Source organism: Cottoperca gobio, chromosome 10 (assembly GCF_900634415.1).
Source record: "Cottoperca gobio chromosome 10, fCotGob3.1, whole genome shotgun sequence".
Lineage (NCBI taxonomy): Eukaryota > Metazoa > Chordata > Actinopteri > Perciformes > Bovichtidae > Cottoperca > Cottoperca gobio.
In genome coordinates, this window is record NC_041364.1 from 26,770,018 (window position 1) to 26,784,870 (window position 14,853).

Consider the following 14,853-nt stretch of genomic DNA (forward strand, 5'->3'; position numbering starts at 1 on the left):
ATGAGGGGGTAAAAGCGAATTGCATTGCAAAGGGAAATGACAATAACAGTTCCACTTGGAAAAGGAGAAGGAAAATCAATGATTAAGAAGAAAGGAATGGAAATGTTGCATATTTCCATTCTTTTCCTTTGGAAGACCAGAAACGAACCAAATATTTCCTGTCTTTAGTCACTAAAGGTTGGTGAGAAGAATTTAAAATAAGTTAAATCATGAATATATAAACAGTAAAATAACATGATATTACACACTCTTGTACAGTAGGTGGCGGTATTTACGATCCGCCAAAAAAAACAAGAGAAGAAGACGATGTGTTTCCGTATCCGCCCTACGCCACTTTAATGTTGACAGCTAGGGTTGCCGGAGGTGTGAGTAGCGGTGCAAATACATTAATGAAAAGTCATGGAAGACAAGGCAGAGATACAAGAAGCAATTCAAATCCAAGGTGAAGTCGTTCGGAAGTTAAAGTCCGAGAAGGCGAGCAAAGAGCAGGTCAGTATTCAGAGTAAGCAGTGATCTTTAATGGTGAAGTTCAGGCTTGTTAACATGCGGTGAACAGCATGTCCGTTTGGGATGTGACAAAACAGGGTTGCTAGTAGCTAGCCAGCCAGCCCCGATACACGTAAGATAATGCTAGATGAACATAATACATAGCCTACTGTATGGCTAACTGGAAATCCCCAGACCAAAAACTTGATTAACTTTCTCTTTTTTCACTTTCTTTAATACTGTTACGCATTTGAATGAAACTCCCATTATAAAATCAATCAGCTGTTATTTTGAAACTAGGAACTTTTTCCTCTGACATTTATGTGCCGAATAAATAAGAAGACGTCAATCATTTATAAAACTTCCCTTGTTATATTGTACGTGTTCAGTAATAAGTGAGTCAATAATAAATAGCTCTAAATGTGGGCGATAAGTAGAGTATGTTGTATGCTCTACGTACTGGGGCCACATCAGCTGCTTAAAAATGCCCATTTCAGATAGAAGGGACTGTTTGTCACTTTTGTCCTACCAGTGTTTTCACTCTAGCCGAACCTGCTAACCGCTATCTTTAAGTTGCCTCAAAATGAACCTCTAACCTCCTTCGTTCTGTCGACTAGCTTGTTAGTGCTAACTATCCGAGTTGTATTGAATTGACAGAAGCAAAAACCAAACAGCGTTTGTACATTTTATTTGCACAGGGAGGTTTTTCGACAACTCTGTCACGATTGGTTTTAATATTATCTTTATGCATTTAAATGTTATATTTTGTATCAAAAATGTGTAAGGATAGGTTAGCTGATGCAATAACTTGCAGGCAGGCGTTGTCCGAAATGTGGAGGAACCTGTGACAATTACATTTTAAAAGTGTGTAGCTTCAGATGCTATTCGACCATTTATGACATATGACATCACACCACATACATTTTATGTGGTTTGATTGGAACAGAATTTCACACCATTAAGTCATGACCATGTGACAGTAAGCCAGCATTTACAATACCATTCACCATGGATATATGTCCCTGCCCCAGTGTGTTGCCCTTTACAGCAGATACTTTCGATGCTATTGCCAGTATGATACCTGCGTGTCTGTACCAATATCACAAAGACACTTTTCAGATGCCTCACATTAAGAAACATTAAAATATTATTTAACAAAAGATAGACAAAAACACTTTTTTAATGGAACTTTTCATAATTGACAGTTCTCAAATTGTTTTAGGAAAAAAATAAACACGTAACTAAGGTTTTAAATGTGAGAAGTTTTAAAATTCTGGACACCCTAGATGCCCTATGCACTGTGTGTGTCTGTGTATGTGTGTGGGGCTTCTTTGGTTGACTTGCTCTCATGTGATCTCATGTTCTATCCTCCACGCTGTGGTGATGATGATGATGATGATGATGATGATGATGATGATGATGATGCGTCATGCCTTGCCCTCCCTAGTGCTAGGGTTGCTTACCACTTTTCTCCTGTTCTTCCTGTTGGACCCTGGATGACCTCGGCCTGCATTACCCTTCATCCCCATCATCCACCTCACCGTCTGGTGAATCCATCCCTCCTGGACATCATTGATCAACTCACTTCCTGGATCTACTTCTACTGACCATTGTGATTGGCTCCTGTGGCTGTCCCTGTACAATACCACAACTTTTTCCTGTCCAATTTCTGGACTTATTTTTTTCTATGCATGCTGTGGGATGAACGTGCTGGCCATGTTTTGTGTTCGTGCTTGCTCTGGTCTGGTGGGCTTTCGGACTGCGACACGTGTCCGATCTCTGCATTCTTTCCCTGGGATCACTGTGGATCAGGTAGGCCTCTGCTGGAGGTGTGTGTAATGAAATGTCGTCTGTGTTAGGATCGACCGATTATCGGCTGAAATACTCAGCATTTTTTCGATTATTGGAATCACTATGAACCCTGACTGCAGTGGAAGCCGCTCCGGTGAGCGAGGTGTGTTCCGAACGTAAGGCAGCCGATATTGCTGAAGTTGCAATAAACATCACACTCCTCTACACTGAAGTTGGAAAAAACACCAATGTTTGGTGACGTTCTGCCGTCGCAGGAAAAGAAACTGCAGGGCAGTGAGGGTACAGACATTTCATAGAGCAGATGTTTATAGAGCAGACTGTTCATTCACCCGGCGGTGGTCCCGCGCATATGAGTCACTGTCTTGTTGGATGCACTTAAGAAAAGCTCTAACAATGCACAAAAAATTGTCATTTACAGCATTTAATTAAACGTATGCTTAAAGACTTTTAACTACGTTTAGTCACAGTTTGTGATTATAATATTAAGATAATATATCGGTCGATACCTAGTGTGTAGTTTTTCAAGTTTACTGCTAAAGTTGACCATCGCAGTAAGACATTTATGTAGGAAAACTAGTGTTCACACATTTGTTATGTGTATATAATGCAGATTGATGAAGAGGTATCCAAACTGCTGCAGCTGAAGGCTCGGATAGGAGGAGATGATGGCAAACACCAGTTTGTTCTCAAGACTGCAAAGGTAAGACCACAGTGCTGCTGTATTCAAACACACGCATGCTTTTACTGTACATGCACAAGACTGTTTGAATAGAAAATAAAAAGTATTCCCACCTGGTTGTACAATACGATCTGTATCTGGATATCTTCATATCTTGAATATCTATTTGTACAAGGAGGAACACAACGCACACGCTGCAATCTGGCTCACATTGTGATCAGATCTGTCTGGTGTAAAGGACTTCCATATAGTTTGAACCCATTCTGAAGAACAAATCCACCCAACATGTTCCAAGGGCATGTAACTTCACTTCTTGCTGCTATCTCAATCTGCATGGGAAACGGCTACAGACAGCAGGGCTGAATCTCCTGAAACAACATCCAGTGAATAAAAACTCTTTCAATGTACAATCCATATGGGTAGAATGTGCACCTATCCTTTAATCCTTTAACCTGATCCCCGTTATTCAAATGTAATTAATGCAGAAACCATCCAAATAAAGACTTGCAGCAAGCCAATCTCCTCCATGATATGATGTTATTTTAAAGGTTACAATCTAACTTCATTAATCATAAAAAACCATCAGTTATTAAAAAAAACAACTATAGTTAACCTGTTTATGTTTTATGTTGTAGTAGTTTGTCATATTTATTGTAGTTTTTAGTTCTTTATATTGTGGATTGTATTCTACAGCTATATCTCTCTTTTCTAGTGTTGATATATTTACTGTGTATTTATTACTCGTCTGTCTGTCTGTCTGAAAGTCAGTTCAGTGCAGCTTGGTTAAACCAAGCTGCTGAAACCAAAACAAACTATGAAAGCGTGCAGGGATCATGGATGTGATGTTGAACCCGAGTCTGCTTGAGTGAGGCAGCTGTACTTCTTCTCTCTGTACTGAGGCAGACTGCAGCTACAGTGACTCACTGTCACCTCTAGAGGAACAAGTGGTATTACAGACTGGACGGAGCGCAGCTAGCTGTTAGAAATAGACATTTGTGACATAACGTCATCACGGTTACCACTCCACATTCTGTTAATAATGTTAGTTCATTGTTTTAATGTTTTTAAATTCTGGCATATCTTACACATTGAACCTTTAATACATATGCATGCAAACATGACTTCTGAAACCCAATAACCAGAGCCTTTTTTTTTTTTTTTTTTACCTATAATTTACACCAGAATATCTCCAATCACATTTATTTTTTCATCTTCAGTTAACATGATGATAAGCAGTAACTGACACTAAGTGATTTACTTCTTACCAGTTTATTCTCTACAACCCTGCTGATGGATGCACACCTAGTTCACAGATGTCTTTGAAACATTTGAAAAATCACTTGACAGTCGGAATGAAACTCAGCAATTGTTTTTCTCTGTCAGGGAACGAGGGACTACAACCCCAAGCAGATGGCCATCAGAGAGAAAGTGTTCAACACCATCACCGGCTGCTTCAAACGCCACGGAGCAGAAACCATCGACACGCCTGTTTTTGAACTAAAGGTGGATTTTCATATCAAATAAAAACAAAATCATATTTCTTAGTTTTCAGTCACGTGGCTGCTAGGAACTGCATAGCTACAGTACTATGTTAAAGGTTCAGCGTTAACAACCCACAAGCAAAGAACTCTTCATCGTCAAAGCGTAGACGAATTAGCTACCTCATGTTGGTTGCATGGGAGTGCAATGAGCCGTGACTTGTCTCGCATAAATCCACCATCTCTTCTCCGTTCTGTAGAAACGCAGCCAGGCTTGTGCTTCAGTTTGTGCATCCGATTGAACAACAACTGACATTTTGACTAACAGTGAGGTGGAAGGCAGCTTCGTTGTGCCCTCCAGGGCCCAAAGGGCCGTGACGTCACATGAGAACTATGATTTGAACACGTTTGAAAACATAAACATCTCAAACATGTTACCTTGTGATCTCCTGTGGTGTGTAGGAAACATTGACTGGGAAGTATGGAGAAGACTCCAAGCTCATCTACGACCTGAAGGACCAAGGAGGAGAGCTGCTGTCCCTCAGATATGACCTCACTGTATCCTTTTGACTTCCTCATCAGTGTTTCCCCTAGCCCCCCCCCCCCCCCCCCCCCCCCCCCCAAGACGAGTGTTTTACTTCCATTAGGGTTCATTGCTATTCTTAGCTAAAGGCCGACTACAGTGAGAACATTCTATTTTATCGACTTTAAAGGTTTTTCTCCAAAACCTTAATTTCATTTAACAAAATGCGTCAGTGTTTGATGTTGTCTTCTCACAAGCAGCCATATCATAACGCTCTGCAATGAACACAATGATCTTTTAGATCAGAAAACAAGCCCATCTCTCTCTCTCTCTCTCTCTCTCTTTGTCTCTGTCTCTCTCTGTCAGTCTGTAAAGAGTGTTGTTCCTGACCTGCCGTCTTTCAGGTGCCCTTTGCCCGCTACCTGGCGATGAACAAGATAACCAACATCAAGCGGTACCACATCGCTAAAGTCTACCGCCGCGATAACCCCGCTATGACCAGAGGACGCTACCGAGAGTTCTACCAATGTGTGAGTCATCCTCAGATACATCAGCACGTTCCACCTACTGGCTGACTTATTAGATCTTTTGGAAACTTTGCTGGTTTATTTCACTTGAATGAATGAATGTTTCAGGATTTTGACATAGCGGGGCAGTACGACGGCATGATTCCAGATGCTGAATGTCTGAAGATCGTCCATGAAATCCTCAGTGAGCTAGACCTCGGAGACTTCCGTATCAAGGTTTGTCATGTCCAGTCAGTGAAATGTCCAGATGAAACTTTATCAGTAACCACGTCCTCCATGTGCAGGTCAACGACAGACGCATCCTCGATGGGATGTTTGCTGTGTGTGGAGTTCCAGATGACAAGTTCCGCACCATCTGTTCAACAGTGGATAAACTGGACAAGGTATGTGCACATACCTTTTCTAGCTTTTCAGATTCCGCAAACCCCCGCACTAATTTCTAGGAGATTGAGAAAGATGTGTAGACCATGCTCTACAAAGGCCACACTTTGAGACTAAACAGACATACAGTGCTTATAGTTGGTCTGAAACCTCTGTTATTTTACCTTCTCTCTGTCATTCATCCAAATCTGGCTTTGACTCATCTCCCTATGTTTTCCAAACACAGATGCCCTGGGAGGACGTGAGGAAGGAGATGGTGACTGAGAAGGGCTTGTCAGAGGAGGCTGCTGACCGGATTGGAGAGTACGTCAGTTTGCAGGGTGAGACTTTCTCCCAACAGCCTGTCCTGTCAGCTGCTTCAAGCTTCTAATGTGATGATTGGTGCTTCGGTTCGTCTTCTATGGCATTTCATTAAATACCTTTTTGGTTTTGGGCTGTGGGATGGGAAAAATGAGTTTGAAAAAGTAAACTTTAGTTTTTGGAAATTGTGAATGCCATTGATTACTATTTTCTTTTCCAATTTAAAATTCCAAACAATAAATGCATGAATAGAGAAAATAATAAGCATATTTACTAGGAGTCGCTGACAGTGATGAGAGCCACAGACTGCAGCTCCACAGAGCTTTGTAACCTCTTTGCTCATTATGTTGGTTGTATGGCTCACAACTTTCACCCTCATCAAACTGCTCTCCAGCAGCTGATCGCATCAAGCCCACTCTGCCCTCAACCAAGCTAGAGAGTGAATACTGGACTTTATTCGTGAGGCGGACACAAGGGATCAATGTAGTTCTGTTTCTGCTGGATGTGTGAAGAGGAAGCTGTTTATGTTGCAGGTGGAATGGAGTTAGCGGAGCGCCTACTTCAGGATCAGAGGATGTCCCAGAGTAAGCAGGCCTGTGCTGGCCTGTCTGACATAAAGCTGCTCTTCAGCTACCTGCAGCTCTTCCAGGTCACAGATAAGGTGACATGCTGTTATTTGCAAAAAGAATTACAGTGAAGACATTGTTTTTATGTACTTCATCATACCTTCTACTTCTGACTTTGTTGTTTTTGTCCCCTGTTGACCTGGTACCTTTTCTATCTTTGCTCCATCATCTCCAGGTGGTGTTTGACCTCAGTCTGGCCCGGGGTCTGGATTATTACACAGGAATCATTTATGAGGCGGTACTGACTCAGGCAGGTGTGGCTCTGGGCTCCACTGAAGCCCAGAATGGGTCAGGTGCAGAGGAGAGTGTGAGCGTGGGCAGCGTGGCTGGCGGCGGTCGATACGACGGCCTAGTGGGCATGTTTGACCCCAAGGGCAGGAAAGTGCCGTGTGTGGGCGTCAGCATCGGCATCGAGAGAATCTTCTCAATCATGGAGCAAAAGGCTGAGGTAATGGTCGGCTCAGAGCTGTCAGACAATCTGTTTTATTGATAAGTTGTAGATGTCAGACTGTAACAGTGCTGTGTTGTTCAGGCCTCAGCACAGAAGGTCCGTACCACAGAGGTACAGGTCATGGTGGCGTCTGCTCAGAAGAACCTGCTGGAGGAGAGACTCAAACTCCTCACTGAGCTCTGGAATGCTGGCATTAAGGTGTGTGCGGTTTATTTTGGACTTGCAGGTGTTACAAATTGCGAGCTTTGTTTCTTCTTCACTTCCACAGTGTGTGTGTGTGTGTGTGTGTGTGTGTGTCGATACCTGCCTAAAGTATCTCCATACTGAAAGGATGCCACGGCTAAAACATCAGGAAAAGTAATGGAATAATAGATGACAGAACATGGAACTTAATTAATTAAATAAAACAAATGCTTTAGACAATTGTAGTGCAGTGTGTTCATATGTTTTAAAGAGGAAGTCTTCATTAAGAAGTGCCAGCAGTACCGTCATCTTTTATTGAGTTTCCTCTAAACTAGTGAATTTACACTGTGGGTGGGGCTAAGACGTTACTGTGTGTGTGCAACAACCCATCATGCAGCACATAAACTGATCAGCTGATAACCGTCCGGCTACAACCGGTGTCCGATATCTGCTTCTACTCACAATGTGATTTAATGTGTATTTATCTGCTTGTTACTTGTTTGCTTGTTTGTCCCAGCTGTCAGCCCTTCACGCTGTACGCTAGATTATAAAATTGCTTCTGTATTTGATCAAAATGAGGTCAAAGTGATCACAAGCAAAAGGGTCTACAACACCCACTTTCTATGTTGACAGGAAGTTAAAAGACAAGTATATATTGGGTGCTTTCATTATGGCTATAAAGGCAGTGCATTCTTAAATGAGTGGCAAGTTTCTTTGTGTTGCTGTCATATTTTCTAGTACTGGCAGTGGTGGACATTTGTTTCAGTGTCGGTACTTTTTTGCGGTGGATGGCTTGAAGTATGTGATCTGGGAGAGAGGGAGTAACTCGGAAAGATCTTTTTGAAGGCTGTATTTTAAAATATTGATATTTTGGTTTGGATCTGTTCTAAGATACAGTGCTGTCATTTAAAAACCACTTTTCATTATTAAGACTAATGCTGTGTGTTTGTGCATGATGTTTTCAGGCGGAGGTAATGTACAAGAAGAACCCCAAACTGCTGAGTCAGCTGCAGCACTGTGAGGACTCTGGGATCCCCCTGGTGGCCATACTGGGGGAACAGGAGCTGAAGGATGGAGTGGTGAAACTCCGTGTCGTGGCCACCAGAGAGGAGGTATCTCAAAAACATTTTAATGAATTAAAGTTTTTATTGTTCGATTGCTCCCAGAAAGGACAATAAGTGTGCATCATGAAAATATCTAAAAAATAACAATAAAACATTACAGCATCATCACCCACCAGCCAGTACAGTTGGGTGGATTTCTGGTTTTGCTGGTCCAGTCCAGTGTTGGAGCTAAAGCTGGTTTGATTTTATGCAAACTGTCTGAACCAGCCTAGCACAGGGGTTCTCAAGGGGGAGCTAGTAATTCATAAACACACGCCCTTCGCGAAACAGAGCAGAGGAGAAGACTCAGACTTGTTCCTTTGTGCTCATTTATTGTTGGATCACTTAAGAGCGCAAATTGTTTCACATTTCTGAGGCTGCTGTGCTTAACACCGGTTACAGTTTGAATGTCTGACCCTGATTGGCTGCAGTCCATGACACTGATTAAAGTTTGAATCTCAAACTTCTTACTGTTGCTGTTTAACACTCCTGAATAAAATGTCTTTGTTTTTTCCCTGTAAAAACAACAACAGATTATTTGAATATTTATTATTATTTAGAAATGTTATTATATAACTTAAATCTCAGAGAATTAATAATGTAATATAGCAGCCTAATAACAAGAAAAATAATATAAGAATTTAAATACAAAATTAATATAATCAATATGTAATATAAATGATAAATACTAAGAATAATAATATAAAACAGAATAATAATAATAAGCATTGAAATACAATTAGCCTGCATTTTATTTGATGGGGGGGGGTAAGGGACCTGGACAATGGGTAGGGGGGCGCTGGCAGAAAAGGTTGAGAACCAACCAGGTACATCTCAATAAATTAGAATATCGTGGAAAAGTTATTTCACTAATTCAATTCAAAAGGTGAAACTTGTATATTATATGGATTCATTACACACAAAGTGAAATATTTCAAGCCTTTATTTGTTTTAATCTTCATGATTACGGCCTACAGCTAATGAAAACCCAATAATCAGTATCTCAGAAGATTATAATATTACATAAGACCAATAAAAAAAATATTTTTCATACAGAAATGTCGGCCTTCTGAAAAGTATGTTCATGTGTCTGCACTCGGTACTTGGTTGGGCCTCCTTTTGCATGAATTACTGCATCACTGCGGCATGGAGGCGGTCAGCCTGTGGCACTGCTGAGGTGTTATGGAAGCCCAGGTTGCTTTGATAGAAGCCTTCAGCTCGTCTCGTGTCTCTCGTCTTCCTCTTGACAATACCCCAGAGATTCTCTATAGGGTGCAGGTCAGGCGGGTTTGCAGGACAATCAAACACATTGATTCCATGGGCATTAAACCAGGCATTAGTACTTTTGGCAGTGTGGGCAGGTGCCAAGTCCTGCTGGAAAATGAAATCAGCATCTCCAAAAAGCTTCTCAGAAGAAGGAAGCATGACGTGCTCTAAAGCTTCCTGGTAGACTGTTGCGTTCCCTTTGGACTTGAGATAACACTGTGGACCAACACCAGCAGAGAACATGGCTCCCAAATCATCACTGACTGTGGAAACTTCACACTGGACTTCAAGCAACTTGGATTCTGTGCCTCTCCACTCTTCCTCCAGACTCTGGGACCTTGATTTCTAAATGAAATGCAAAATGTACAGTGTTTCCCCTAGATTTACTGCTTTGGATCGGCGCTCACCGTGCGACGGGGGATTGCGTGCGTGTGTGGCGATTGCGTGCGCTGCGCCCTGCCAAGACAATGGTAGGGGAAACACTGATGTACTTTCATCTGAAAAGAGGACTTTGGACCACTGTTCTTTCTCCTTAGCCCAGGTAAGACGCTTCTGGCGTTGTCTCTGGTTCAGGAGTGGCTTGACACGAGGAATGTGACAGGTGTAGCCCATGTCCTGGATAAGTCTGTGCGTGGTGGCTCTTCACTGACTCAAGCCTCAGTCCTTGTGAAGCTCCCCCAAAGTTTTTGAATGGCCTTTGCTTGACGTTCCTCTCAATGGTTTGTTGCGGTTATCCCTGTTGCTTGTGCACCTTTTTCTACCACACTTTTCCCTTCCACTCAACTTTCTATGGATATGTTTGGATACAGCACTCTGGGAACAGCCAGCTTCTTTAGCACTGACCTTTTGAGGCTTCCCCTCCTTGTGGAGAGTCAATGACTGTCTTCTGAACAACTGTTAAGTCAGCAGTCTTCCCCATGATAGTGAAGCCTGCTGAACCAGATTGAGACCATTTAAAGGCTCAGGAAACCTTTGCAGGTGTTTTGAGTTCATTAGCTGATTAGAATGTGACACCGTCAACAATATTGAACTTTTTCACAATATTCGAATTTTCTGAGATACTGATTTTTGGGTTATCATTTAGCTGTAAGCCGTAATCATCAAGATTAAAACAAATAAAGGTTTAAAATATTTCACTTTGAGTAATGAATCCATACAATATGAATTTCACTTTTTGAATTGAATTAGTGAAATAAACTAACTTTTCCACGATATTCTAATTTATTGAGATGCACCTGTAGCATTATGACATGTTCTGGAAAATGAAAAAGAAGCAACCTGTGCCGTCATGGCCTAAATTCCACTTGTATTACATTAGTAATAAGCAATAATGTGATTAAGTGTTTATTTATAAACAGACTGACGGAACGTTCTGTATTTACTGCTGAGCCGAGGCCGGCAGCATGAAGGACACTTTAGTAGAGGTGGGAAGACGCGCACGGCAGAGTTCATGTGTTTTTAGGCGTGATGAAACATGGCAGAGTTAGTCTCAAAGAAAACTAAAACTGTGCCAATATGACAATATTTTGGATTTGTAAAAGAGCTTCGGGCTGCTGCATCGGTGCGCCACCAATCTTAAGTCATCACATCAAAACATAGAGAAGGCAACGTGTAAAACTGAGATGTGTGGAGTTATGTCACATAAGTGTTGCACTCTCTCTCTGCCGACATCAACTGGTGACACATGTGCTGGCGTCGGGCTGCAGGACTAACCTCTCTGTCTGGTCTTCTCCCCACAGGTTGATATGTCTAGAGCAGATCTGATGGATGAGATCAGGAGGAGGACCTCTGAGGCCTAGACTTTAACCCCTAACTCCACCCACACCACTTCCAAACAGACCCTCTGCATAATCTCTTCTACAGACTCCTTGTGCAACATGAGCACTCTCGCAATGACACAAACTGGCAGTGTGTTAACATAATGTGCTTCTTAAAGGGAACCCTGTCATTAGAAAACAACATCTAGGCATGTACTTCAGTGTCATCACTGTATAACACTGTTGCTCTGAGCAACAGATCATTGATGTTGTTATTCTCCATGAAGTTGCTGCAGAGCAGTTTGGTCGTAATCAAATGAATTGGCTAAATCTATTTTTAGAGCGGCAATCCTTCACAAATGCTTTGTGTTGTAGACGTTTACTCCCTGCCTGAACCATCACATGCTGCAGTTCATCTCAACCCCTAACAAACAAGGTTCATCTGTACTTGTATAGATGGCTGTAAGTGTCTGAAATAAACACATTCATCATTCTGCTCAATACTAAAAAAGCAGCTGCTGTGATGATTGACATGCTTAGTTTACAGTGTGATGTTGGCCAATTCCAAATGTGTTTAACTTACTTTACCTTTTTTATTAGTATGAAGCCATGTAGAGTGCTGTAGTTTTATTTATTGGTTTGGCTTTATTTTATTGCAGGCATTGATGTGTTAAATAGGGCTGTCAAGCGATTAAAATAAATAAATAAAATAATTAATGTATCTAATTAATTACAAAGTTTGTGATTGATTAATCTAAATGAATCGCATATTTCAATATTTGCTGTGAGAATCATTTAAAAAATATTCAAATGGATTTTGGAAGATGATTGAATCAATGAGTAGCATTATAAACCAGTCAACATGTCTTTTAGTTCATACTATTTCTCCAATATCTTGTTTGCCACAATTATCTTAAACCATAGGTCTTCAACAGGGGGTCCGCGGAGGTACTGCAGGGGGGTTGCGAAATTATAGATAAATCAATAAAAAAAATAAAGTATGATTTTTTTGCTTTGCCATTCGCATTCCCTCCTCTGCTGTACTTCGCGAAGGGCGGCGACACACCTACAGAGTGGAGGTCGCACAGCCTCTTGTGTACAATATAGCGGCTAAGTGCTTTGCGTTGAGGTGATATTTCAGGCTTGACGTTCTCCGATGGTTCGAACATTCTTTGCTGCAGGAATCTCATAGAACGGAGCATCAACAGTTACATCCGGGAGTTTATTAAATGTAAACTTTCCATTCAATGGGCCAAGTAACGTTTTCTCATCCACTTCATCATGTTGACGAGGGGGGGGGGGGGGGCCATCTAAGCGCGATTAATTAGTTTTTTTGTTGCGTTATTTTTTCTGTGATTAATTAATCGAAATTAACGCGCTAATTTGACAGCCCTAGTTATGGTATATGGATCGATCATATTAACAGTGTTTATACTCCACAGTCCAAAACATATTGGGTATAATATCAGAAAACATGACTACCTGCTGCATTATGGGTAATTTACAATGCTCGGGAAAGGAAATCATTTTTTAAATAATCTTTTCCGATCTACACAACCTTTATTTATACACAAATTTAACAATACAAGTAGGCATGATTATCACTATAAAGTGTAATGGAAATCAAGCAAGCAATCTACAATAGGATTTAAATTTACTTAAATCCAACCTTTTTCTTTTTAAAGGATGAAAGTCCTCTCAAACAGAATCATACCGACATAAATGAGGTGAATATATTATCACCATATAACATGACAATACATTCATTCACGAAAGTAAATATCTTTAGTTTTTACAAACCAATAGTTCAAAATCCAGACATTTGAAATTGTCTCATTTCATAGACAAATGGGATATATACATATATATACATATACAGGACTGTCTCAGAAAATTAGAATATTGTGATAAAGTTCTTTATTTTCTGTAATGCAATTAAAAAAACAAAAATGTCATACATTCTGGATTCATTACAAATCAACTGAAATATTGCAAGCCTTTTATTATTTTAATATTGCTGATTATGGCATACAGCTTAAGAAAACTCAAATATCCTATCTCTAAATATTAGAATATCATGAAAAAGTATACTAGTAGGGTGTTCAACGAATCACTTGAATCGTCTAATTAACTCAAAACACCTGCAAGGGTTTCCTGAGCCTTGAAAAACACTCAGCTTGGTTCAGTAAACTAAATCACAAGTATGGGGAAGACTGCTGATCTGACTGCTGTCCAGAGGACCATCATTGACACCCTCCATCAGGAGGGTAAGACACAAAAAGAAATTTCTCAAAGAGCAAGCTGTGCACAGAGTGCAGTTTCAAAGCACATCCACAAAAAGTCTGTTGGAAGGGGGAAATGTGGCAGGAAACGCTGCACAACCAAGAGAGATGACCGCAGTGTTGGTGTTGGCCCACTGTGTTTCATCAAGCCCAGAGTAAATACAGCTGTGTACCAAGAGATTTTAGAGCATTTTAGAGCATTTTAGAGATTTTAGAGCACTACATCTGCTGAAAAGCTCTATGGAGATGAGGAATTCATTTTCCAGCATGATCTGGCACCTGCCCACAGTGCCAAAACCACCAGTAACTGGTGTACTGACCATGGCATTACTGTCCTCGATTGGCCTGCCAATTCCCCTGACCTGAACCCCATAGAGAATATGTGGGGTATTGTGAAGAAGAAGCTGAAAGACACCAGACCCAACAATGCTAATGAGCTAAAGGCCGCTATTGAAGCATCCTGGGCATCCATAACACCTCAGCAATGCCACAGGCTGATTGCCTCCATGCCACGCCGCATTGATGCAGTAATCCGTGCAAAAGGATTCCCAACCAAGTACTGAGTGCATTAATGGACATTTTCAAATGTTTGATTTTGTTTTGCTGTTATAAATCTTTTTTTTTACTTGGTCTGAGGAACTATTCTAATTTTTTGAGATAGGATTTTTGAGTTTTCTTAAGCTGTAAGCCATAATCAGCAATATTAAAATAATAATGCTGGAAGCACTCGCACGTCTATTTTTGGAAACCAACCTCTGGATATGACGCTGAGCACGTGGACTCAACTTCTTTGGTCAACCCTGGCGAGACCTGTTCCGAGTGGAACCTGTCCTGGAAAACCGCTGTATGATCTTAGCCACTGTGCTGCAACTCATTTTCATGGTGTTGGCAATCTTCTTATAGCCAAGGCCATCTTTGTGAAGCGCAATAATCCTTTTTTTCAGCCGCTCAGAGAGTTCCTTGCCATGAGGTGCCATGTTGTCCAGCATTCAGAGAGAA

At 41.1% G+C, this 14,853-nt stretch overlaps 1 protein-coding gene across 2 annotated transcripts; it reads left to right on the plus strand.

Moving 5' to 3' along the window:
• Positions 1 to 311: 311 nt before the first annotated feature.
• On the plus strand, positions 312 to 12,302 carry hars (histidyl-tRNA synthetase). 2 transcript variants are annotated; one of them, XM_029440984.1, is made up of 14 exons: positions 351 to 489; positions 1,934 to 2,298; positions 2,909 to 2,998; positions 4,361 to 4,480; positions 4,918 to 5,013; positions 5,383 to 5,508; positions 5,614 to 5,721; positions 5,790 to 5,888; positions 6,113 to 6,206; positions 6,720 to 6,847; positions 6,988 to 7,260; positions 7,345 to 7,461; positions 8,412 to 8,558; positions 11,555 to 12,302. In XM_029440984.1, exons 2-14 carry the CDS (start codon positions 2,188 to 2,190, stop codon positions 11,612 to 11,614), a joined length of 1,569 nt encoding a protein of 522 aa, XP_029296844.1. In that variant the 5' UTR covers positions 351 to 489; positions 1,934 to 2,187; the 3' UTR covers positions 11,615 to 12,302. The 2 variants fall into 2 exon arrangements, with proteins under 2 accessions (XP_029296845.1, XP_029296844.1); XM_029440985.1 differs by lacking the exon at positions 1,934 to 2,298 and having other exon boundaries at positions 312 to 489.
• The last annotated feature ends 2,551 nt before the right edge of the window (positions 12,303 to 14,853 follow it).

Coding starts and splice junctions, on each gene's coding strand:
- hars (XM_029440984.1), top strand. CDS start 2,188: ATGAACGTGCTGGCCATGTTTTGTGTTCGTGCTTGCTCTGGTCTGGTG. Junction 2,299..2,908: donor CTGGGATCACTGTGGATCAG/GTAGGCCTCTGC, acceptor TATATAATGCAG/ATTGATGAAGAGGTATCCAA. Junction 7,261..7,344: donor TCATGGAGCAAAAGGCTGAG/GTAATGGTCGGC, acceptor TGTGTTGTTCAG/GCCTCAGCACAGAAGGTCCG.